General features: G+C 42.1%; 1 protein-coding gene across 2 annotated transcripts in view; it reads left to right on the top strand.

Moving 5' to 3' along the window:
- The window catches only part of LOC138268549 (palmitoyltransferase ZDHHC3-like), a 71,053-nt gene extending 64,481 nt beyond the window's left edge, over positions 1 to 6,572 (top strand). For both annotated transcript variants that reach the window (XM_069218288.1, XM_069218289.1), the window contains one exon: positions 1,624 to 6,572. In XM_069218288.1, coding sequence (XP_069074389.1) covers positions 1,624 to 1,712 — 89 coding nt within the window. In that variant the 3' untranslated portion in view covers positions 1,713 to 6,572. The remainder of the gene's footprint in view (positions 1 to 1,623) is intronic.
- The last annotated feature ends 20,888 nt before the right edge of the window (positions 6,573 to 27,460 follow it).

Below are 27,460 nucleotides of genomic sequence, written 5' to 3'. Positions count from 1 at the left end.
TACTTCACAAAATGAAGTAAGAAGCGACATAACATAATTAACAAGCAATCATTTTGCAGTAAGGAGGTACATTTGATTCTCCAGACCCATCATTTCCTTGAAACTAAATTCTTGTGGTATGTTAATTTGTCATGGTCATTATTTAAACACACCTGTAATGGCAGATCTACTCTTCACTTGCCGTACACAAACGTTAGATGATTTATTTGTCACACATAATAGAACTGTGCATTTTACCTGTGTGGCCTCCACGAAAAACAGTCTACAACAGTCCACAAGCTAATGCTTCTAAGTATACTACACTGTTAGAGTTTCAGTGTATAAGTTGTCATAGGTTGAGTCCCAGGAGGTTTTGGACCCATTATGTCCAGAATTAAGGCCTCTTTTGGAGAATTTTTGATGCCTGCATATTTCTAGCACAGTGGTTCTTAACCTGTGGTCCACAGACCCCTAAAGGACTGTCAAGCCGATGCAAGAGGTCCACAATCATAAAATTACATAATGTTAGCAGATTAATAACTTAAATATCCAGAATTTTTTTTAATTCAAAGTTTTAAAACACTCTGTAAATGTGTAATATTGTGAGACTGGTAGGTAAAAATGTATTTGGTATCATTAGCTTGATTCATGGCATTAGCAGAAGTACTGCAAACAGAATCTAGTCTGAACAAATTGGTGGCTTCAACTGAAGCAGCCCTGGGATACGCCAACAAAAATAGTGTGTGTGTTAGTACAGAGAAAGGCAAGTGATGTGATTGTGACTAACAAACTGCTTCTCTTTCAGAAATAAAACTACATTTTGAAAAGTTCAAAATTTTCCTTTTTCGATTTTCGAGTACGTTTCCATAGTTTGTGTATTTGTTTAATGTATATTTGTATTTTTGTATGTTGTCTTGAAGGTCAGATCGTAGGAATTGCATAGGCAGAGGTTTCTGGCTTCCAGCATTTATTCTTTGGGGGTTCATAGAAGTGAAAAGATTAAGAACCGCCATTTTAGTTGATACCAGTTTGCTATTTGGTCAAACCTCCAAGCAGTCTTAAAGCGTTGATCCTAACTCCATATTTGACATTTAGTTTTTGGTAGCTTTTACTACAACATCAACATACGAAGTAAATTCGTCCAGTTTTTGACCTGCTCCACATTCCTGTCCACGGAGACAATCTTTGTAGGGATTATCTTGGAATAGAATGGATTTTTTTTCCAAAAACTTTTTATTGATTAAATGCTTCCAGATTGGCCGAAACCACCAGTTCACTGGACTTTAGGATTATTCAAAGCCCAGCCAAGCATGTTAAATCCATATATTGTGTTTCCAAATGGCTTGATGTACGGCACCACTGAGAACATGAACAAATGAACATGGTCATGCAAGGAAAGGATCACTTAAGACTCTCAGATAGTTAATATTAGTAGCGTGGGTGGATGTTTGGGGCAAAGTATTTTTTCCTCTAGTTTTAACAAGAGCGTTCTTATGTTGCTAGTAGAAGAATCGCTGATTATCACGAGCCACATAAAACAAGTCTCATGATTCATTTGAGAAAGCATTCCAGCCCTGCATTGTTTTTTTGTTCCCTGAGGTGTGTTTGTGAATTCTACAAAACATGTATTCTTTATTTTCAAAGGTTATGTGATTTGCTGGTTTTTCCCGTGCAACAGTCCTCCCTCATCAAGAGGTCTTGCCTACAGTCGCATCCCAGACTACGATCTGTGACATCACTTCTTCCGGATAGGTTCTTGTTGGCTACACTTCCTTCAGGAAATCCATGGATTACTGTCCAGAAGTTTACTTGACCCTTTTCTTCTTACATCTGGTTCGAATTTGGAAAAAAGAAACATTGTGCTGACTTAATTGCTGCCGAATGAGGAATGGGGGTTGAAGTTGCTTCTCGATGTGCCCCTACGTGACTTGTCTGTCCCAAGGAGAACTGTATTTGTGCTCTTGTACTTTTCCTTTTAGCATCCTCTCTCGATAAGTCATGCCACATTCCTAGTAAGCCTGGAGCATTCCATTTGTCAGCTAATATCCCAAGAGTGTTTCTCTTTCTAAGTCATTGAGAAATTTGGTGGTGCTTTCTGGCAGTATGACTGCACTTATTCTGTTTTTTTTTCCTTTTGCCCATTTGTTTGACTGCTCCGTCTTCTGGGTACTGTGGTGACTTACAATTATTTTTTTTCTATTTATTTATTTTTCGATGAAGTCTGTGAATGGAATCTTGGACTTTTGATTTTGCACTGTATAACATAGATCCCTGACCTGTGGTCATGTTTTTATTCATGCACTGAGGATATTTTATATGAAAGGATGAATGCCTACCCTTAGAGCCGTACGAGGAACGAGCCTGTCATGTATGTTGAGCTATGACGTGTACACGTTCAGTTCAGAATCTGATCAGTCCTTGGTTTCCTGTTACAGCCGTGACGTTTCGGAAATGTACAACTATCTTAAATTTTCTATGGCTTCAAGCACCATGCTGCTTAAAACTGCTATGTGCCCTATGTTAAATGCAAGCTCTTAACTTTATAAAGTCCGCTATCTTTCTCTGCAGAACAATCTGTAGTAACATTTGGAGCTTGATTAGAATTAATGCAGGAACTCTGCATTGATAATTCTGGGATTCAGAAGTATCACATAATTTACAAGAGCCCCACCTTAGGAATGGTGAGTTAATAAGACATCTAAATTTCTGAATCTTTTCTTGGATTCTGGCCATTTTCCCAGAACATATTCAACATATTCCACCAGGTTTTACTTGGTGATATTGGTCCACGGATACCCTGAGTAACTGTAATTACAGAGGTATATGAAAGCCCTCAATTTCAGTGAAGCCCTGACTTTCTGCCTGAATGAGAGTTCTCAGATAATAGAAACAAGGGCGTTGGTCTTGGTTGGAGAAATTGTTTTTTTTCGGCTCCCTCTACATTATAACCACTAACCAGAAGATGCTGTTCCCATGTCAGTTTCACACACTCTTTCTTCTGTTAAATGATATTTTTGATCCTGTTTGAAAATATTTTACCAAATAGTCTACCTAGACTAGTTTACTAGGCAGTTTAGTATTCTTATCATAGTTAAGACAAGTTGTGTTCTATGATTATAATTAATGACATTACAAACATTAGGTTAAAAAAATCTACAGAATGTATTTCTCTGTGCTTTAGCAGAGCACGGAAAGGCAAACGTTTAAATCTGCACATTGAATTAACAACCTACACGTGGTTAATCCTAGCAGATGCCGTGTTAAACAGGAATTTTATACCCACTATCTTGATGTTCATTGAATGGTCTGTTATCTTCCGCTCGCATCGCCTTATTCCAGACCAAATATAAAATGAATTATGTGGAGACATTTTTGGAGATGCGTTTGTTCCACCGACATCTCTGCACAGAAGAGAGGTATACCACCTTTAACCATTTAGGAGAAAGATTTAACTTGGAAACAGTCGGGTTTGTGTATTCTTGCAAAACCTTGACTAGTTTTAACTTTTTCAGTAAGGCCAGAGTGAAGGGGTTCCGCAGCTGCGACACCTTAAAGGTAAAGTTGTGCTCTTCAGTTTGGCTTCCTCTCATTGGGCTTAGTTACCATGTGTTTGGAGGCTGAGCCTAATAGCCAAGTGGATTTTTAGTAAATGTTAGCTTAGAAAGGATGGATGTGTACAATGGAAGGTTTTTGTGCCAATCCAAACAATTCGAATTTTATGTGGTTAGGTGCTGTTAACCAAAGTAAGTTGCGGCAGGCTAATACATGTCGATTGAATTTCTGCAATGTCGGCTCTAGACACTACCCATCGAATTCAGATGTTTAGACAAGAAATTGCATTTTCCTTGATTTCTTCCTGAATTTGAGTCTGCGTCTAAGAACAGTATTTTCAGTTAGTGATAGTTATATCACAGATCTTTTCTCCATACTGCTCCTATCCCAAGGTATAGCTGTCTACTCATGTACGGATTTAACCTTCATTTGAAGGTAACGTGGGTAGAAAAAGTAATAGCAAAGGTTTAGTATCCTTTCTCTGTAAAGTGATGTCAAGTATTTTCCTACGGCTAATGCTGTGGAAGTCGGTGAGCTTCCAGGTGACAAAAAATGTATTACATTTTTTTTATCTCGTTTCTACTGTTACAGGTTTTTCTATGGTGGCAACTTAAATGCTGGGTCGGGAATCCTGTGTAACTTTTACGGGTCACTCCACCTTCTATCCAGCGTAGGTTTAAGACCATGTTGTGGGGATAGTGACAGATATTGGTCTACAAAAGGGAAGCAAGACTTCGGAAATAAAACGAAAATCGTGCTGTCTTAGAGTTTAACATCAAAGGTTTACATTTATGATTATACTTGTTCTGTCCTATATATAAATTGCTGTGATCGTATTAAACTACATTAAACTATGGAATGCAAGAAGAGTAGTATAGCCTTAAAGTCTGCTGCCAAGGTCTATAGCGGTTGTTAAAGGCCCTGAACCCGAGCGATAGGCCCAAGCAGCAGGCGAGGGCCTATAATGAGGGAAAGGTCCTTAAACTATGCCCGAGGCAGAAGGGCTATAGGGATATTTGAAATTTACACCCACTTGAGGTAGAATGTTCTAAATTAAGAAGGGAGACAAACATGGAAATGATGGAGCCAGAAAGTCAATACCAGCAATTATTAGCCCAGAGCCACTTCAATGGTGGCCCCAACATTCCAATGTTCTATTAGAACTTTGGAAGTTGGCAGCTCCATTGAAAACAATGGAGTGCTGCGGGCTTTTACTGGCCGGTAAAAGCCCGCGGCGCCAACATTCCAATGGGCTTTGTTCACAGCAACAGCTGTGAACAAAGCCTCACGGATCCCGAGGGGATTCCAATCCCCTCGGGCTCCGTGAGCAATTTGTTTTTTTTAAGAGAACATTCTGCCCTGAGTGGCAGAATGTTCTAATAGCCTTAGAACCCGCCGTAGCGGGCTCTACCGGCTATTAAAGGTCCTTTCCCTTGTTAAATGCCCTCGCCTTCGGCTCGGGCATTTAACTCGGGAGCGGGCCTTTAATAGCCGGTAGAGCCCGCTACGGCGGGTTCTAAGGCTATAATAGAACTTTCCTCTCACCTTCAGTTCTTAGCCTTCTATCCTGAGTGCTCTGTGTCTGTTCAGAATATGCACATTTTGGACTGGTTGGAACAGACTGTACCCATTAGTGGTGCTCACTTGACACTTTTTAGCACAGGTTCTCATTCCATTCCTCATCGTGCGTAGACCAGCAGCCGTAGCACCATTTTTTAGGCTACCAGGTTTGTTGCTTGATAGGCTCAAATCGTGGCCATGGTGTAACCCAACTCTGTGTCGATGACTGAGTGCCTTTGGCTTCATGTTGAAAGTCTGGTGCAGTGCACCTGACGTACCTTTTTGTGTCCAGAATTCTGTGTGTGATGAACATTGTCTTCACAGTGAAGCTCAAATATGCAATCTTGTGAAATGTCTCAGGGAACGCCAGCCTCCCAAAGCTGATTTCCACCTTTACTTCTGATGCTGGGGGGATATATTTTTTGCTTTACCTTGGCCTGGGATGCTGTCCAGTCTGTGGTGTAGAGCACAAAGGCACCCTTTGAAAGTGCCAGCATGCGTCCCTAAGGAGGGACAATTAAGGATGACACGTTCCTTAAATCTGTCAGTTGAGTTGACTTGCTGATTTACTACAAGTCTGCCTTGAAATGTCATATTTGTCCAATTTTCTATTTACCCCAGTGAGGATCTTTGTTCCGGATGACCGTCAGCTCAGGGTTTGCACACAGACGACCTAAGAATGTTGTTTCAGTGTTTCCGGCCTGTTTTCAGAAGCCAAGTTCTTTTGTGTCCATTGGCACGTGGTTTTCCATTTGTACTTTCAGCTGAGGACTTGTACTGGTTCTGGCAATTTTCAAAGGCTCTGTGGAGCACAAAGATCCCAATTCAAAGAAACATATCGGATGTCTGAGAAAACCCACCACTTGCAGGATTTAATAGATTAACAATGAAAGACGCTCGATGAAGAATGCAAGGCACGTCCACTAGGTGGCAGTATTCATCCACCATTAAAACACTGGTACTTATGAGAATGTCTTACCAGAATTAGTGCTGAACTTCCCTACAATTTCTTAAATATTGTATGATATTTCACATGCAAAAATACCTATTTCCGTTAATCTGTCAGCATCTTGCAACTAGAGTTTGGGCTTACGTAAAATGTGGATTTTTTTCTGTATCCCTTGGCTGTCTTAAGTGTGTATGCCTCTTGTCAGTTCTCCATGGGCTGGCCCTGAAAACACTTGAGGATGTATGTTACATATTTAGAAAACTCTAGCTAGATGGGTCACTAAAGACCATGAAGGATGTGCGTCGGGCAGAGTGGGTACAGAATAACATTTTCTCTACAGCACGAATTAGATGTATCCAAAACAACACTGTGCACTTTAATAGTTTTTCTAAGGGTGGTACGTGGGCATTGTTTCTGTGGTAAACTGTTTGATCAAATTGGAGTTCTTCATGTTCAATGTTTATTTTCTTTCTTTGTCTGTAAACACTGTTTTGTTTTAACTTTTATACCTTTAAAGAAATGTGAAACTATCCATGTGAGTTTTTCTTTCTTGGATCTGCCTTTTGAGGAAGCGCGCCACCTCTACACTGACCTGCCTCACTTTCAGGACACTACAAATGATTACATAGTTAAATGTGAAGTGCTTTTAATGTGCCATCATTTTGGGGGGAAAAAGTGTTCTTTGCGTAGTTTTCGGTCGTTAACCTTTGTCAAAGTAGGCATTCCAGATTGTTCTTTGTTGGTGCCTGCGTGGGCTTCGAGAGTGTGACGTATGGTGGTAAGAAAAGCGTTTTGGAGTAATTTTGTGAACCACGTGACCTCGTCAATGCCCACCGAAAAGCCAATCATTTCACAATAAGGAACAACTAAGACTTTTGCCTTTATTTAGGTTCTGAAAGGGTGAACTAGCCAGTGGTGGAAGGAGTGGGTGGAAGGGGGTGGGTCGGTTCACATTGCTAGCAGTGGGGTATGTGGCTGCTGTTTTTCGGGTGCATTGTGAATGAGGAAGAGGCGCTCGGACAATATATTCAGACATTCAACGCATGGCAGTGACATGTCCCTGCTGTGGTTGTGGTTTTGGAGATCCAGCTTTACGCCCCTGCCTTGTTGCAGCAATCTGGCCTGCCCGGTGATCGGGTATTTGAGTAGGCCAGAGTATACCAAGGTTATTTAGTTAAAGTGGAAGATTATGGCGGTTTTTCTGTTACCAATGTGTATTGGATCCAATTCAGATGCTTTCATTAAGTTTCAGTCTTCAGATAGTAATATTGGGCTATTCCTTCTCTTCTCTTTTTTTTTTTTTTTTTGAGGAGTCCACCGTGAATCGAAATTGATGGAATAACGTTTGAGGCTGAAAGGAGAGTTAAAAGTGGACCGCTTTCAATACAGAACCATCCCTTATGTAAAGCTTGTGAGGGGTTATAGCAAGATAAAAAATGTGATAGAAATATATTTGTCTAAACCAGTAGCCATCTATTGACGTATTTGGTGTACACACACACACACCGACCCCCACCCGTCTCTACATGTGTACATGTCCAGTTTTTATCTAGCGCTTACAGGTGGTAGTCATTTTCTAAGCACTCTCGGCTCTGACCGACAATTAGTTGCAGCACAGGAAGGTAAACTATTTTGCCGTGGGCTTGTCTGGGAAGCCGGAAGTAGAACTCCTCTTCCACATCCACGATCTCGCTCCCTCGAGTGTATCACAGAGGAACGCCTCTGCTGTCTTACCTGAGCGGCCTCGGCGCTAGCTCAGAGAATGTCCTAATCTGCTGGTCACGAGGTCCAGTCCGGCGTGGGGGATCCCTTATGTAAAGCTTGTGAGGGGTTATAGCAAGATAGAAAATGTGATAGAAATATATTTGTCTAAACCAGTAGCCATCAGTGAGTTCTAAAGTTAAACCTGTGAGTGTTTGAGTGACTTAAACTTCATTACTTGGGATTCACGACTCACTTACTGCATAGTAAATTTAGTCGTTCTTCTAATGCCATCCATCAAGTTCCAATCTATTGAGGAACATGTCTTAGTTTGAAATTTAATTAAGGGTTAATTGTAATTGTTTGCAATCGTGTATGGTGTGGTAAAAAATAAAGCCCTATTCCTAGTGAAAACATACCACCACTGAGAAAAAGATCCATGAAACTATGAAGAGGAACATTGAGATAAAAAAACATACTGTCTGATTTTAAAAATGAATTTGTCCATGGCTATATTGTAATTTACTGCTGCAAGGAAGATGTGTGTAGCATAAGTTCACGATTAATGGGTATTGAATGTATGGGTATTGTCACGTGCTGTGAAGAATTTGATGAACTATTATGATGTGCTAAATTGTGAATTAGAAAATCTAACAGTTTTAGATCCTTGGGTACAATGAATATATATATATATATATATATATACTTACTCATGCACTCACCATGGATTCTCACGCCTTGTTTTCTGTGCCCACAGTCCAGCACCCGACACCCCACTGGCACCACAGCAGGCCACTCATCCCAGCAGCGTCACCGCCATTCCTGATCATGATAGTGTTATAGTCAGTTTTGGCTATTTACTACTCCAGCCACAGAGCTTGACTCATAATGACTCCTGTTCCTGGTGGAAGACGTGCAGGGCTTATTTTTATTTGTTGATCCGTTCTTTTTTTATCAAGTGAAAAGTCTATTTTGAATACTGCGAGGAATGACATGGTGACGAGAGGAGTAGTTGCTGTGTGAGATGAACATGGATGTACATAGTGTAAACCTAGAGGCCATAGCGGACATCCGGTGTGAAGGTAGATGCATGTATACATGGGCACATCCACCAGAAGCCTTCGTCTTTCTGGCAGCTGTGCAGATGTAGCATTTAGCCATGTGTATTTACCACTGCTTCCTGCATTCTCTCAGAGATGGGTCTCCTGCATGTCTTTGTTTATGCTATGATCATGCAAATGTCAACCAAGACAAACAGACCTATCCATGTTCTTGTGTAGTGAATACATAGTTTTTGTGTTGGGCATTAGGCGATTGACTTGAACAAGGGCTTCTTTTAGAAGCGATTGCAGAGGGTTGTTTCTCTGTTTCAAGGATAGAGTGTGGGGAGCATCTCTGGCTGTCTATCCCTATTATCTGACAAGGTGTCACAGAGTATGCTATCTGTGCGTTTTCTCGAAGTGCATGTGTGGGAGACTAATAGGCTGTGTAGTGAAGCGACAGAGATAAAGTCACTTCACTGCGAAATTATACTTTTTCTAGATTTACACACAATTAATCACTGTGGTGTGGAAATAATCATAATGCGTTTTTAAATGTTTATCAAGCACTCTTTGCTGTCTAAGTCCACATCCAACTGTCCAAGAGCTCACATTCTATTGTTGATTCAGTAATTATGATCTCACTTAGAGTACAGATGTAAAATAATCATTATGTCTTGGTAAATGACATATGTCAAACCATGTTTTTTTTAGGGAGGGGGGGGAATGACGGTCGCAGTCTCTATCTTAGCATTTGAAGCCTCCTCCAAAGTCTAGACAGTGTTAATGGGTCTGTAATCTAAGATGAGTTCTGCAAGCTCATTTCTGCAAGACATCAAGTGTGACTGATAGCATATCTTTTGAATACCACATTCATAAAATGGGGAATAGACTCTAGTGCAAATGTGGAAAATGCAGGTCCAGGATGGATGAAACCTTGCAACATTTTCAGGACAGACTACGTGAGTGAGTTTCATTTAGATAAATTGTATGTAACTTTCACCTTTGAGAATATTCTGAAACTCTAGCATTGGACCCAGGCCTCATGGACCTCTCAGTGGGATGCTCTATTATGAATTAACAAGCCATAAAAAGAGTATCAGCCGAGATACTCTGAATGTGCAGCCAGGTTTGTGAATTCAATCAATCAATCAGGGAATTTGTAAAGCGCACTACTCATCGGTGAGGGTCTCAAGGTACTGGGGGCGGGGTGCTACTGCTCGAACAGCCAAGTCTTAAGATGTCTCCTGAAAGTAAGGAGGTCACTGATCTGATGCAGGTGGGTGGGAAGAGTGTTCCACGTCTTGGTGGTGAGGTGCGAGAATGATCTGCCAACGGTGGTTGTTCTGCGGATGCATAGAACGATGGCAAGGGCAAGGTCGGCGGAGCTAAGCTGTCGGGTCGGGGTGTAGAAGGAGAGCCACCTGTTGAGGTATTCTGGTCCGGTGTTGTGCAGTGCCTTGTGAGTGTGGGTGAGGAGTTTGAAGGTGATTCTCCTGTTGGCGGGGAGCCAATGCAGGTCTCTCAGGTGGGCTGTGATGTGGCAGTGGCGGGGGATGAGGCGTGCGGAAGTGTTCTGGATGCACTGCAGTCTTTTCTGGAGTTTGGCCGTGGTTCCTGTGTAGAGGGCATTGCCGTAGTCCAGTTTGCTGCTTACGAGGGCTTGGGTGTCTGTTCTTCTGGTTTCAGTGTAGATCCATTTGTAGATCTTCCGAAGCATGCAGAGGGTGTTAAAGCAGGAGGAGGAGATGGGGTTGACTTACTGGGTCATAGATATTGAAGAGTCCAGGTTGAATCCCAGGTTGCGTGAGTGGTCGGTGGGTGTCGGTGCGGTTCCCAGTGTGGAAGGCCACCTGGAGTTGTCACATGCGGAAGGGGTGGAGCCGAAGATGAGGACCTCAGTCTTGTCAGAATTCAGTTTAAGGCAGCTGTTCTTCATCCATTCGGTGATGGCCTTCATTCCTTCATGGAGGTTGGTCTTGGCGGTGCCCTTGGTGAGGGAGTGGATCAGCTGGGTGTCACCGGCGTATGAGACGATGTTGAGGTTTTGAGATCGGGCTACCTTAGCGAGCGGAGCCATGTAGACATTGAAGAGAGTCAGGCTGAAGGACGAACCCCAGGTGATTTTGGTGGCTTCAGAGCAGAATGGAGGGATGCGGACTTTCTGAATTGCATTGTTATCAGCTTCAGATAGAGACCACAAAAAAATATGTGAGATGTTGCAGATCCAGGAGCGTCCCAATTATGGTAATCCTGGCCCCCATAAGGATCTGATGACTCTAAAGGAGAGTTGCATAATGCACCAACTAGTTGGGAGTGAAAGCCATGTAGACCTTTGACCGTGGGTGCACACTGCCCTGTGAGTGCAGTTGAGGTTCCTACTCCGGTTTCACAGCTGAAGATTGCAAGACTACAGAGTCTATAGGTATTATATAGAGTTCCCATTGTTGGAAAAAGGCATTTTTCTTACATTAATTTGATTTTTCGGTCTCCCAACACATACTTAGATGGCCAAGGGCAAATGTCTGATGCAAAAAATGACATTGAATACCGCAGTCACTGCTAACAGAAGCTTTAATGAGCAAAACTAGCATTCATGTAACATGGTTTGCGAGTTTGTCCGTCAGTCTAATTTGTTTGCTATGTTATAATAGTGTTATAGAGTGAATGGCCATCCTGGGGCCTCATGGTCCTAGTAGCATGACAAATTATTTGAAATGATCAAGGAAAACCTTTTTAAGAAAAGAAGAGTTTCTAACCTTTTCCTAAATACTAAATGCTTATAACAGAGTTGAAGCTCTCTAGGTAGTTGTTATGAAAAGTAAAGGGGTGGCAACCGAAAAAGAACCAACTGTGTGAATTTTAATGCTAACCATGATCCGAGGAGTAAAGAGTTCTTGAAAGTATTTATGCTTGAATGAGAGAAGAAATTATTTTGTAGGATCTGCTGTAAAGAGGGCGATTGACTATGTGTAGAACTTTGAAAATATTTCACTGTGGTGTAGGGAGATTTACCTAAATTAATAGAGGAGCTAAACCGAGCCACTCCTGTAACTAGTCTGGTAGGTTGATTTTTTGGATGGATTGAAGATTAAGTCTAGCAGTGTGCCTGTAGTGGCGGAAATGACCAGGGGCTCTACTCTCTAAAATTAAATAGTGCAAAACTATATTACGCTGGCAACGGTGGAAGGCACAAGAAGACACTGCTGCTGATACTTGATCGCCATCTGTAAGACGACATAGGTCTTCACTTCTAAGCTCTCTATTGTAGTGGAAGGTGAAAGGCATGACCCACAGTTTTCAGACCAAAAGATGGATGCCACAGCCGTTTGTTGGTCCGTGATATAAGGATCTGTATTGTCCATATTGAGCTTTAGCCTGTGTTTACTCATCCTTGAAAGAACTGCATGTAGACAATTCTTTAACCACGAGGAGTCATCGGAAACTGAGCTAAATTTCAAGAGCAGCTGGGTGTCATTAGTGAAGATATAAAGTTTAAAGCAAAAGACTACACAAGCAGAGGTATATAAATGTTACATAAATGTGATGACACAGAAAACCCCTGGGGGTTTCTCCAGAAAAACAGACTTTTTTTATGATGAGTTCTGTCCAGAAATACCTGGTTTCTACTGTCCCTCAAGAAAGACATAAAGTAACTTAAGGCTGCAGCTCCAGTGTTAAAGATTTGGAGTTGGTCTGTAAGCAATTTGTGGTCTGTGGTGTCGCAAGCAGCGGATAATTCCTTTAAAATAAGCGCAGACGCAATGATGTTATCCCCTGCCATATGTAAGTCCTCCGCCATTACCAAGAGTGAGTTCCTTATTTCTGGTTGATCTGAAATTGATCTGTGATTTGTCTAAGATATTATGAGAGTCAGTAAAGTGATTTAGTTCTGTGGGCACATAGACCGCCATAATTTTAGCCACTGTAGGAAGGAGAGTGATGTGTCAATAGTTGGAAACAGACCGAATGTCCAGGTTGGCATTTTCAGAAGTGGGACCACAATTCAATTTTTAAGGAGCTCAGGAATCTCTCCATATTTTAAGGAAGGAATTATGATGGAGTAAAGAGCTAAAGGACCACAATCTGCAAGTTTTCCAAAGTGTTTCATTTGGTATGAGGTCTAGCGGTGATCCACAATCATTTTTTTAAACAATAACAATACTATTACATTCAGCAGACATAAGCATATCATAAAATTAAACATTGGTTTAAAATAGTTATTTCTAAATATTCCCCCCACTCGAGAACCCTGTATAATTAATGTGTATTTTTAAACTAATTTTGTTGGATTTTATAGATAACAAAGATGTATACTTTGTTTTAGTACCAAACTTTATTGAATTTTATAGATAACTGAGATGTATGCAGGATAATAATTTTCAGTGAGACAGCCAGTTAATGGGTCATCTGTAGACTTTATTATGCAGTAAATACTCTCCTGCCCTCACGCAACTCGCAAGTAACCACAGTACTATGATTTGAGATTGGTCCCACAACGGGTCTCTTATTTATGAGGTTGCTTGGGCCACCCCCGGCTTTGTAGATTGTTTCCTGCAGGGGTACACTATGATCATGCCCCACACTTAGTCCCTTACTGTATGTGCCAAGACACACTGGTGATATGCTGCTTAGCCAGGAAGAAACCCACTTCTCTCTCTGCCTGTTGCAAATCTGAGGGCCCCCATTTTCTCCATACTTCTCAAAATACCATATTTTGGGCCGAGAATGACTGATCATCCCAGTATTGTGGACAGTTAGTTCTGGATAACATGCCAATACTGCCAGATTATTGGGATTGTCTCTCTGAAGTAGCATGCTGGATGAAAAACCACTGTTTAAAACAAAATGATGATAAAACAGAGCTCTTACTCTTTAAAAGGACCTGCCAGACTTGGAACTCCACCTGGTGGCCTGTCTCATTAGGAGTTGCTCCCAAGCCTACAAAATCTGCAAAGAATCTCAGGTTCATCATTGATGACTCAATCTCTATGCAGGACCCAGTTCACACTCTTTGGGGCCAATGCTTTGGCATCCTCAAACTCTTGAGAAGATTGTTCAAATGGATACCGTTTGCCTGGCATAGAACAATAGTCAAAGCCCTCATAACGAGTAGATTGGACTATGGGAATGCCCTGTCTGTGGGTATGGTGGAATATCTATTTGCGAGGCTCTAGGTGATGCAAAATGCTGCTGCCAAGCTTATCTGCACCATGGCTAGATACAGCTCAGCCTCAGCCTGCTCGACAACCTTACTCTGGCTGCCACTGAGAAAAAAAGCCAGCTTCAAGCTTCTATATCATACATGCAAGGCTCCACATAATATAGGGCCTGAAATTCTACAAGCTGAAGTGTAATCATCAAACCCAGTGCGCAATCATAGGTCACGCAACCATGCACTGGTCAAAGCCAAGTGGAGAAAAAAAAGTTAGAGCGGGAGGGCATTCATTCTGTCACCTAGGAGCGGCCTACTGGAGCATCTTACCCCTAGATCTGCGTCTTACCAACAACTACCCTGTGTTCAGAAAAAAAATTAAAACATGGCTTTTCAGAGGATAAGGTTCTTTTATGCCCACAATCACAAATTCAATTATCATACATGAAAGAATAGGGAACTTCTATCGCGTGATATAGTGCAGTCTGACTCTCTCTCTTTTTTAGCTAGATGTGCCGTAGCCTTCCGTCGTATCACTGGCTTGAAGACCTTCCATTCTGCTGTGGCAGATAGTCCTGAGCCAGGGTAAATCCAGATGCCTCTGGTCCCATTCACCTGCAGAATTGTCTCTGTACTATTGACAAGTGGTCAGATATGCCTCACGGAAGGATACTGTTGCCTCCTACCCAGGATAGGCCTGTAACTGGAGGGAAAAAGTAATCTGTGTGAGAAATTACTAATTGGTGAACGAGTGGGGGAGTGAATAAAAGCTTATCCACATTCTCCTTCATACCAAATCCACCACACTTCTCAAAGTCATATTGAGGTCAGCCAATTACAAAGGAGATTAGATCTATGTGAACCATAAGATATAGAACTCCCAATCTATGTCCTTGACTAATTTAAATTCCACAGCAGAGTGAACATCCCTTGTGGACAATCAGTTAGAAGATGAGTGATGGACCGCAAAGGGAATTCTGTGAGAAAGGGTGGTACGTCCGAACCGACAAATATCCAAAAGTGCCACTCTCTGAAGTACAGCCCATTTTTTGTGTTAGGATTCGGGAAAACACAAAGGGAAGAGGGCTTTTTTTTTGTTGCAAACTCTGCACTTGCTTTCATTGCCAAAGAAATATCCTCAAAAGGATCCATTCAAAATTGCATTGTTCACCCGAAGACAATGCTTATTCATGTTTCCCCCAGAAAAATATTAGCAAAATATGTATTAGTTCGGTCAATGTGAAGAAATGATAGACAAACTTTGAGTACTCTCCTAAACCCTATAAAGTCAATGATCAGACTGTCTATACATACAGATGCGTCTTATTGTGCTGACTCAGATCAAATGGAGCACTGCATCCTCTTCCATTTCCAAATTCTATATTTTTGGGGAATAATCATACACTCCAAAGATATATCATGCTGTTCGTAAACGTTTCCAAAAACCTAAATGTAGTCTTGAATTTGTACCTTTTTTTTTTAAAGTTGGATTTTCATCATAGGTAACATTTAGGAAATAAACAATATGCCACCAGGTGACACCTATCTATGACATGAGACACATTACACTGAAAAGATTGTCAATGAGGCAGGCCACATCACAGTGGCAATGCCCCCCACACCCGGACCCATCCTCCATTCCATACAGTGGTTTAAGCTATTTCAGGGTTCTCCAGTAAATGTGCTGTTAATGGAGCTCAAATGTCTTTAGGGCGTGAGGGTGCCGGTAGTTCCTCTACATAAATCTCAGTTGGTCTTTACAGTCTATTGGGCCCACTAGCCATTATTTACATTGTGGTGCAAAGCGATGTCCCCAATGCATGGCCATTCACCGCTTTGCTAATGCCACAAACATGCAGTTCGAGAGCTGGGGCTTTTTAACCAGGCCCAGCAGGCACATCTGGGCAGTGCTGTCTGCTGAGTCCGACGTCCTTGACTTCAGATCCTGCACCACATACCTCCAGAACTTCTGGACCCGAGTGCAGCGCCAGGCCAGGTGCATAAAGTCCGCATCCAGCGCTTGAAACCTCACATCTAGTGTTATCTCGCAACCCATATTTGAATAGTTGAGTAGGGTGGTGATGCAGGTGCTATAAATATTTGGAATTAATTATCCGTAAATTGCAGTTAGGCGTGAGCATCCCAGTTATTGTATTGCAGACTCTCTAGTCCTCTAATGTTAATGGTGCTTCTAGGGAAGTGTTCTAGCGCTCCTGCACAGGGTCCGAGAGAGATGGCCTGTCCTCCTGGGCTGCACTGTAGAGTTTAGTGGCGGGATGTCTACGTGTGGGGCTAGCGAGCAAGGTTCGTACGGCATTTACGGTAGGGGTTCCTCCAGAAATGAAGAGAAGAGCTTCTTGGTAACTGACCTGAGTCGGTAGTAGGTCAGTGCAAAGAGTTATGCCTCAGTTCTTGCTGGAGTCAGGTCCTCAAGGGCGACAAATCAGTCTTCGGGGTACATATCCCTCATCGTCTCCAGCCCCACTTTCTTGAGTAGAGCCAGGGCACCTGGCTCCAGAATGACAGATAAGGGTGGATGATGGTATAGGGCAATTGCTGGAGCATACAGGGGCAGCTTTCAGGCTCATGCCCCAAGTGAGTGCCAGACTGTCGTGGTGTAATGGATTGTGTTGATTTCTGTGAGGGGCACATCTGTGCGATTGTGTAGCAGAATAGCTTTATGTGGGATGGGGCGGGGTGTGCATCCTCTACTTCAGCCGCCAGGTGAGGGTGTGTATGTGTGGGGTTGATACCAATAATGCGCAAACTGCATCTGGGTGCAGAGATAATACGAATGGAAATCAGGCGCACTGAATCCTCCCTGGGAATAGGGAGGTCATAATAGGCCAGTTAATGTGAGGTTGTTTGCCTGCCAATGGCAGTGTTTTTAGGTGTGTGCAGATTGTTTTAAAAAGGATTGTGGGAGCCCTATAGAGATGTTGGTGAAAAGGTATAGAAACCGTGGAAATATTGTCATCTTCATCACTGCCACTTTGTCAGCTTTGGACAATGGTATTTTGGACCAGCTAGCCACCTGGTCTTCTGGTTTTGACCGTATTTCTCCCGAATCAGCAATCCGGGTTCCCGTGTATCCATACTCCCAAATACTTGACAGGATTAGAGCTCCATTCTAATGGGTAGTCTAATTCATGTGGTTTCTTGCCGGGTACAAGAGAAAACACCACTGATTTTTACCCATTTAATTTCCAGACGGGGAAGAATTGTGAAAACAGAACTTCTACTTCCCTGGAATCGTTCATAAACCCAACGTGGAAAACATGATTGTCTCCACATCGTCCAAGCCCATAAAATTACCGTTTCTGCCCTGTATGTGTATCTAATTGTCATGGAATTCTCTCTGAAACCACAAAAAAATTGACCATCCTCACACACATGCGGAATCCCCTGAACACCATCAGAAGAAACATTTGAAAGTGTGAAAAGGACGTCCTTTAAGGGCCAACATTTGTTGCCTCTTATGTTGAAAAAGTAGTTCTAATAGGCATGTTAAAATGTTTTACATTTTGCGGAATCAATACTGAAGTTACCCCCTTTTTTTTTTTACATCTCAAAACTAGAGAAATTTGCCTCTAAGAGGCTGACAGAAACAGTGCCAGAGTTCTACAGCAAAAGATTCTTCTGATCATGCAGTGCAGGGTTTGTGAGGGAGTTTGTTCTTCTAGCTCAGCAGAGAAGGATCTCTGAACACTGTCACCTACTTCAGCCCTTATATGGCTAGAAATCTTTATTTGTTGCAGGGTTATTTTGCCTCTTTTGACAGCATTTGATGTCTCCTTTACCATTCTGCTAATGTTCTTCAGGAATTGTCTTTTTTTCTCTGCTTTTGAGGTGGCAGTCTTCTCACCTTTCCAGGGAGTGTCAGGTTGGCTGTCTTTGATAGAGGCCCTTCTTGTGGAGGTAAGAACTCCTGGAGTGATTAACATAATGTTTTATCTGCCTGCTGGATTCACACTCAATCACGAAGTGTGACATCTGTCTGGAGATACTTTGAAGGTGCCTCAGGGACAGGCAGGAAGTTTTCCTTATGGCAAAACATGGAGAAAAGGGTGGATCTGCCTCTTCCACAGGGGCAAGTAACTTTTTAGACTACTCTTCAGCTCTTGGTGTAGTAAGGTTTGACTCTTACTCTGTATTCTTAGGCCAGTCTTTGAGTCACTGGCGCTTCTGGTTGACGTTCTCGACGTCTCTACAACTGTTGTTAAGACTTTTGACATTAGGAGGTAGATGTTGAGAGCTTAAGTAGTTTCCAGTGTCAGTGTCTGGTGGGTCATCCCCACTAAAATGTGTCGGGAACCATTAGGGTGTTGAGAAATCTTCCTGTTACTCCATCGGCACAGAGTGGTCTCTGGCTAACTTCAGTGAGAAGCTGTGAAGCTGGTGACGCATCCTGCATGTCACATGTTCACCCGAGCCACTGTCTTCCGCAGAAGACAATCTTTCTCCTCCTTCTTCTGAAGATGACTTTAAACCAGTGAGAATTCTAGCAGCTCCAGCATAGCCTCAAGAAGGGACTAATGCGCCTATGATTCCACTTCCCATGCCACATCGGAGTCATAAATATAAAGAACGTGGCCATCCAACCTCTCCTCAGAGTAAACCTTCTAAGAAGAAAAGAAAGGGGCGCCATCATTGCAGATGTTCTAGGGGCAGAAACGCTGAGGTCTTCTAGGCACAAAGCCATGAGCCCTCCAAATAGTCTTTCATTTTCTTCCAACATGAACAGTTGTCTCTCAGCTACATCTCTAGACTCCACCTCCTGAATGTGGTGCCCATCTACAATGCTCTTCATCAGCTGTTTCTGCACCCCCCAAAAAAGAAAGCATGAAGACGGACTCCTTTGTGATAATAGTATGGTCCAACCGTTCCACAGGGGTGAGGGTTACATGTTCCACAGCTCTGCTAAGCCAACTCAACAGGGATATTTGGAATTCATAGAATGCGATCAGCTGCATTCCTTGGCTTTTGCTGACCACTTAGTCTCCTCAGTTTCAACAAAAAATTCTGGATACGACTTTCAAATAATCTTCGCTCTTTGGCTCACACTTAGATGGCAAGCTTCAAAGGATACAAACTAAGTCAGGGGGCTTTAAATCTCTCATACTAGAAAAGAACTTACAGGAAGTCGAGTCTAAGGGTCATAGCAAGGTGAGCCATATTCCATAAATCCTTTTGGATAAGGCATCAACACATCCAGCGGCATGAAAAATAACCACAAATGCAGTTCTTTATAAAGAAATCTCAAAAGAATAGGGGTTCTCAACAAGCTCCTTGTCTGTGAATAAAGCCCTTCCAACTAACCTAGGAATGCCTCAGTCTGCCCCAGTCAGTCCATGCCCTGGTGGGTAGGAATGTTACCAACCATTTTCCTGCCTGGCAATACTAAAAAGCAACAATTGGGTGCTGATTATTGTCAAATCTGGATACAAAATCAGACACTTACTACTGAAGACGCCCAAACATCTACCCTTGTTATTTCTGTTGCAAGAAATGAATATTGTATTGACAAAAGAGCAAATCTCGAAGAAACAAAGGATTTATTCCTGTTATTTATTGGTTCTCTCATACTAGAATTCTGCCCTATACTGGACCTTAAGTATGCGTACATGTGGGGGAAGAAGGAGACGTTTTGATTGCAAGCTCTCCACCAAATTTTCCCCATCCTCACAATGGCAAGTGGTTGGCATTACTTGACCTACAGGATGCCTACTTTCATAACCCAGTTTTCAAGACGCATCAGAAATTCCGCTGTTCCAGAGTTGCTCACTCTCGTGATCAATTTTGAGTCCAGCCCTTCACTCTGAAGTCAGCACCAAGAGTTTACTGAACATGCATGGCAGTGGTAGCGGCCCCAGTGAGGGAGAGGGGAATATCTGTCTGCATATTGATGGACAATCAACACTGCATCAACATTGTGACAGGGCATGGTCAGCATTCTAGCAGTACTTAACTCGGGTCTTCAGATCATTTGAACCAAATCAATCCTTCATCCAGTTCAAATGATGAGCTATTTAGGATCCACAATGGATACATACCAGGCAGGAGTGTCTCCCTCACAGAAAAGATTGTGTTCCTTACATATGAAATTTTCTTCCATGAACATAACAGAAGCTTCATCAGTCAGACAGATTACATCTCTTCTGGGCAGTAAGGCTGCTTGCATTTTACTTGTTCCCAATGCCAGGCTAAGTATGTGTCCTTTGTCATACTTCCGTATTGCAAGAGGAGTTAAATACCCAATGAGTATTACAGCCTTAAAGCCAGGGTTAACTTTTTCTTTCTCACTACAACTCCAGAGATGTTGTCACAACGTTCAGCCACTGAGGTCCTACAGTACAAATACCTCAGCCCCTCCAACATCAATTTAATTTGGCAACGGCACCTCTGCTCCAGAAGGATACCAACTTACCAGTTAATATTGAGGATTACAAAGCATTAATGGGTCTCTGATCCTGAGAAATCTTAGAATATTACTCCTTATTTTACGTTACCAGGCCACACAAGCTCCAAAAAGATATTTTGAGTAGTGAAAGGATGTTTTTTGTTCCAAACTTAATTGGGCATCGCAGTTCCACACTCTTCTAGTATACATTACACTGAAATTCAAACGGATTCCCAGGTATTCAATTAAATTACATTGTAAGACTCAACATAATTAATTGAACTTCTCTAAAGTTAATATAAGGTGAAAAAGGAAGATCACAAAAAAGTACCCGAAGCAATCATCTTCAAGTTTTTATTTGAGGCACGATACCCACCACCAAAGGGGTGAACATAACGGCGTACCTCTATTGTTGAAAAGGACCTTACAGTACCTTGCTGGGCCCAAATCTTTCAACATTGAGCATGTCATTTTCAGCCCTATGTTAAGTAAGAATGCCTCTCTTTGGAGAGAGAAGATGTAGGGGGTATTGGGTGTTGCAAGTACACCCCTGTAGTAACTGCGACCCTAGAAGGACCATCACAGATCTGCAATTGTTTCACTAGCGGTCATGCCGTAGATATATGTATGGCATATAAAGCCTTTCAGTGCAGAAATATAAGTTTAGCACTGTAAAGAAAGGCTCCTAGTTATGCCATGAGGTACTTTATGTGACTTTTGAAGATGAGTTCAAGGAAGACTCTAAAAAGGTCTGTGAAGATTCAAATGGGGACCTTTCATTGGTAATTGAAATACATCATCGAAAATGCAAATGAAGCATATGTTGCAGGCTTCTCCAGCGAGTAGCTCACGAACTACTGGTAGTTCACCAGGTACCTGTAAGTAGCTCTCCTGTGTGCAGTACACCCTTCTAAATTGGAAGCCAAATTAATGTAGTTAGACCAGAATTGAAACGTATTCAAGAGAAAAATGTGTGTATTTTCGTAACCCATTTTGGCAAAAAATGGTTGAATTTCCAAAATATATTTGAAGGTAAGATTTCACTGATAACACATGTGGTGTTAGGTAGTGTAGATGGATGGGGTAAATGGTATTAGGATGTTAGGAGCTTATTATCCACGTTAGAAACATTCTTGCTGTTCTCACTGACCATTACATGCATCACTTCATTTCTTTTTGCGTTCTTTGTCCTTATCGTTCATATGTTATGCTCTAGACCAGGATATTTAAATAAAATGGTTCCTCTCCTGTTTCTTAGTTCTATCTTGAGTGTGCTATTCAATAATGAAAGAGAGTTTGGTGTTCATTTGTGTGCCTCTAGCAATCTTGTAGAATTGATTGTTACCGGAAACATTTTCTGCCCAATATTGCTCATCAGGTTTTGTATAGCTTGAGGCCAATTGGACATTAATTCGTATTGGGGCACGGACTGAGTACTTGATTCAGAGGATTAGAAAATCTACCCCTGCGGCTGTGGCGGGTGCTCCAAAGAGAACTTACTTTGCTTACTTTAGAAGAAACTGCTTCTTAAGAACGTATACACTTTCCCATTCCAAAAAATATGTACTTCAATGCTGGTTGAACCTACTGTGATCAGTTCTATTCCTCAGTCACCTTTTACCCCACATCAGATGTAATCAGAGGGAGAAGAAGGAGAGCGTGTTGAGCAGAAGTGTAAGAAGAATATGATGGTTGGCCCAAGTAGCAAATGGATTCTCCAGACGACGAAGGGATGGATGTTTACTAATCAAGGAACGTCCCAGAAGAGACAACATTTTATAAGTTTGTTGTCCATCAGGAAGGTTTTCATCTTAGGGTTACAGTGCGAGTAGGTGAGAATTTGTTCTGCCCATTTTCTTCAGGCAAGAAATTACCCGCCTAAACTTTCCTCCCAACCACCCCACATACTGATGTATGCTGATGATGTGGTCATTTAATATTTAACCCAATAACACATGCCAGGAAGCATTTACCTAAATGTCAATATATGTAAAACCATACTGGTTGCATTTATGGGTAAGACACTGTAAATCATTTTGGATGGTATTTATCGGCAGAGTGACTGGAACAGTTTAAGCTATACACCTATCTTGATATATTTTCTCAAGTCAAGACCTCATAAATAGACACCATTTCGCACAATTAGGGAATTAAGTGCTAGCCCATGCCGGTGCCTTAAACAAATTTTATAATTCTATGGGAGAAGAGACGTTGTAAGCATTTATTGGGTATTTATAAAAACAATATCCACCTACCTTTCTTGGGCAGTAGAATGTACTTTCATTAATGAATGGTTGTTTTTTATGAAGGTAAAATTCTTTGGAAAGTTTGAATGGTTGGCTCAGCTGTTCTAGTACGAGCTTTTAGGTTGGAGTTGAATTTAGCCCATACATGCTCAATCATTTGCAAAAATAATGTGCTGGGCATACAGCATAACTCATGCCCCCAGCAGTTCTCTAAAAGACCTTCTAAAAGTAGAAATCTTGGAAGTGCCTAGAAAGTATTATATGTTTACAATGAATCTTCAACTGGCTCTTGAAAGCTCTGAATGTGAATTAGGGCAGTTATGTCAGAGTCACCAGATCCTCGGGGTCTGTGCACGCTCCCAACACTTCCACCACAAGACAGCTCCAATACTCTGATTAGATTTGTCACAGAGTCTAAGAGAGTCCAAGTTGGGAAAAGGGGATTAGGAAGGGAGCAGCTGGGAAGGAGACCTGTAGGAAGCAAAAGGTTAAAACACACAAGCATAAAAAATCTCTCATGAAAACAGTACTATAATATGACTCTAAGCATCATCACTCTGAATACATGAATAACCTTAAGAATGAATCTTATAAAGACTAGACTTTTTTGATGACTGAATACCTGTGGGAGAAAACAAGAGGAGTTAAATATAACTTTCAGATTCAAGTACTTTCTTTAGCATGAATATCAGGAAAAACTATCTGAGTAAATTCTAAACCTTCGTATAATTCTTATTTTAAGAATACATATTAGGAACACACGACATTTCATCTAGAACTCTGGACTTCTGTGTTCTCTCTAAATGTTGAAACATGAATTGTGCACATTGTAGATTTCCACATGGGTATTTAAACCCCCATAGAAGGATTGAGCGCCATGAATAACACCACATAGATTCAAGGGATAAATCATGTGACTTGTCAACTCCAATACTTCCAAGTAAATGCCTTAGAATGGTAGCGCACAATGAACAACATGAATAAAGCACAAGGAAAGAATTGCGCGTCTTGCCGATTCGAAAACCACCATGTAACTGTCAAGGAATGGTAGCGTATAGTGAACAACAATTAAGCATGAGGAAAGAATTGCGCGTCTTGCCGATTCGAAAACCACCATGTAACTGTCAAAAAATTGTAGCGCACAATGAACAACATGAATTAAACACGAGGAAAGAATTGCGCGTCTTGCCGATTCGAGTGCCACCATGTAACTGTCAAGGAATGGTAGCATACAATGAATATCATGGATTAGAACACAAGGAAAAGAATTGCCCGTCTTGCCGATTTGAGTGCCACCATGTAACTGCCAAGAAATGGTAGCGCACAATGAATATCATGAATTAGAACACCAGGGAAAGAATCGCGCGTCTTGCCGATTCGAATGCCACCATGAAACTGCCAAGGAATGGTAGCGCACAATTTATATCATGAATTAGTACACAAGAAAAGAACTGCGCGTCTTGCCGATTCGAATGCCACCATGCAAATGTAATAGAAAAGTCCAAACGCACATTCACACACGCAAGAGCAAATTATTTTAGCAAGAAAAAATTAGGCCCAAGTTCTAGCGTCATTGATACGGAGTCGGGGGCCCAGCCCAACCTCCGTCTTACCGCCCTGATCAAGAATCACCCAAGGAGTGAAAGGGCGAGGCCTGGAAAATCAAAGTAGGCCACCGTAACAGGAGCTCAGGAAGTTGCTGCTGCTCTGCACCGGGTCCTCTGAATAGTGAGCACGTGGAGCTGGGCTGGCTCCCTTTTATAGAGTCTTGGCCCAGCCCACAACCACACCCAGGCATGTTGCAGGGAAAGCTTCTAGAAGGCCCTGGAAAGGGACCACACCCTGACTCACTCTGAAAGCTTGCAGCAATACATTGCAAATGGACAGTATTTATAAGCACCTTAAAAATGATTCTTCAGGATTGAATTCTGCAATGCAAAAGGTTAAACAATAACATATCATCACAATGCATAAATTACATTATCTTGAGAGTGTTGGGTTTTTGCATTCTGGTTGCCCGTAGAGCGCGCACTGTCCTGGTGTTGACAAGTTAAGATTTTTTCTGCAAAATGCTCTCCTGAGATTAAGTTACACCTCGGACAGCATACATTGCACCAACTTATAAATGTACAGGACATTTTCGGATATAGTAAGCTTTAAACAGTTCAGTTTTAAATCTATCAGCAATTAGTTTTTGAACACAGTGTGCAAAGCTTTATACAACAGTTAAGTCTAAGTGTCTCCTCTTGAAGGCTTACACAGGTAGGTAGAGAGATCAGAAGGAGGGCTCCACCCTGAGCTTTTACGCTGGGAATGAAAGAAAGATCTGATACACGTAATTGCCTACTGTTCGTCACTGGTCGAGCTGCAGAATTGCTTTCTAAGTCCATTATATTTAAAATATAATAACCTTTTAAAATTGTTTTAAGTGTTTTTGGACATTTTTTAACACTATATATAGTTTCAGAAAAGTATTAAATTTGCTGTAATTGTATATTGTTGATCTTATTCGAGGTCAAAAACAATTTCTAATAAACTCTTTGTAAAAAAAAAAAAAAAAAAAAAAGTGGAGCATTTGTTCATAGAGACACAACTATGGAGAAGAAAATGCCTACACCGCCCAGTGTTATTAAGATTTACACCTCTCACATCACATATAGAAAGGAAGTAAAGGGCACCACAGAAGATCCTATCTGTATTAGAGGCGATGTCCAACCATACTTCGAGTTCTTAATGCAAAACATCGACTCATGGCTTGCCTTATAGCCAGCCCACAGACCATGCAAGAGGGTTGATGCTGCTGGCAATAGGTTCGCTGAATGCGCTTTCATGGGTGAGCATGATCGGAATCTGCAATCTCTGTTGCACAGGTGAACATGCCAATGATAGGAGATAGCGAAATTGTATTTTCGAGAACCACGCGAGGATGAGATCATTTCATGTAGACAGACGCTCTGCTTTGGATGCTGCTGGTGATACAGGGTGGCACATTACTATAAATCTGCGACTTTGACCTGCAAGGTTGAGAGACCCGGGATTCAAAACAGACGTTCAGATGCATTTGCTAAACGTGCCATTGCATAGTGAGCATCTGTTAGGCCCCGAGATGGTCGAGATATAGAAATAAATGATGGCATTGAACTAGCTACAGTGTAGGGACTTCACCCTTGGTTCAAGGGTTCCCAGAGGCAGCTAGGTCGTTCCCATCAGACATGAGAGCATCAAGTACTGCAGCAATGGCAGCAGGAACAGCTGCAGGAACCCCTTCCTCAGCTCACAGACATGACCTCTGGAGAGCTTGGCAACATCTCGACAACACGTGCACATATGCTCGAAGCTATTTTTCTCAAAGAATTGTAGGTTTACAGATGTAGTTTGAAAATCCAGTGGGAAAGTATGTCAGTACCCTGTAAAGACCTTGTGTGCGTTTAACACCTCCTGTCTGATTCTCCAGTGGGAATATTCATGTTCAAGCCCCTAACTTGTAAATTGTTGACTCTGAAATAATCTGCCATATTTGCAGTTTTTCCGAGTCATAAATCCATCACTGGGTGTAATATCCCCATATTCTTGTTCTGCATTCAAGCTACGCCATTTGGAACCTGGGATGAGATTTTTGTCTGCACTTAAATTGAACTTTACTGCAAAAAAAGTTACGATTTGGGCCCAGAGTGCGCAAGGGACAGTTTATCCATCCTGTTGGCTGGTCTCCAGTCGCACAGTGGGTGCCATGGAGGTATGAATGAGACCTCATTATCAGTGCTCACTCGCCAGGAAGAAGATCGGGAGGGCTACGAGACGTGCCACAAACGGGAACCAGTAGGAAATGAGATATTTATTTAACACTGTCTGGGTTCAATTGTAGGACTTGGCTGGCAGCTTTCGCCGTTGGCTTTCCCTCGCCCCTTACCCATCCAGCCATGGGCACACTTGATGGGAACGCTGTGGGAGCCAGGAAGAAGCAAATATATTTGTTTAAAGCCCGGAATTCAACTGTATGGCAAGGCTACCAGCCTCTGGCATTGGCAGTGCCCACTCCCAGCCTATCCATCCATGGCTGCCCTTGGTGGGAACTCACTTAACTTGAACCCGCATAGAAGGCGCGTCCTTGTCTGGCTGTCTCAGTATGGCTGACTCTGGAAGCGATGAGCAGTCGGTCTGTCTGAGCGACATCTGCCTGCCCATCCGGGCACAGTCTGGCCATGGTGCCAGCTGTTTTAGTAAGGGCTGCCTGTTTATACAACTGTGTCTGTCTATGTCCCAGCGTATCTTACTGATGCCTGGCTGTTTATACAGCCTCATTTCTCCTGTCGGACTAACAGCTAAACTTCTCTATATGTTTATATGTATTTCTGATTTGTTTGTTTTTTATTTTTTTGGGTGTATCAGTGCTTTTTCTCTTTGCCCCTCCAGCTAGTGAGATTGGGCTTCTCCCATAATATGATGTTATGCTAACAGCACAATGCACTGAAATCTGTATTTAATGAAAGTAGCAAGGCCAGTGAAGAGGTTATATTCCACAAATTAAACAGGAACAGGGATGTAGCCTGTTCAAACAAGCATTGGCTTAAAAAGTGGTCCCCTAAAAGGAGAAGTAATCCTTGTTCTTGTGGTGCCCGCGTGGCGGTAACAGGAGCACTCTGGAGAGGTGTGGCCGAGGCCCTCTGCACTCCTTGGTGGTTGTGCACATCCTTACAGTAGTCTCCAGCTCTGTGACTGCAGGAGTAAATGCTTCCGGTGGTGTAAGTATGGTCTTGAGCCCTAATCTGTCTAGAACACCTTGTACCCTTGTGTCTTTTCTACTGCACATTGTCTGAGGACATCATAGAAATGTCTAGCTTCGGGATTGCTAATTGTGCATGCATGTCATACACAATT

Source organism: Pleurodeles waltl, chromosome 12 (assembly GCF_031143425.1).
Source record: "Pleurodeles waltl isolate 20211129_DDA chromosome 12, aPleWal1.hap1.20221129, whole genome shotgun sequence".
Classification (NCBI taxonomy): Eukaryota; Metazoa; Chordata; class Amphibia; order Caudata; family Salamandridae; genus Pleurodeles; species Pleurodeles waltl.
This window is presented reverse-complemented; position numbering and strand designations above follow the sequence as displayed.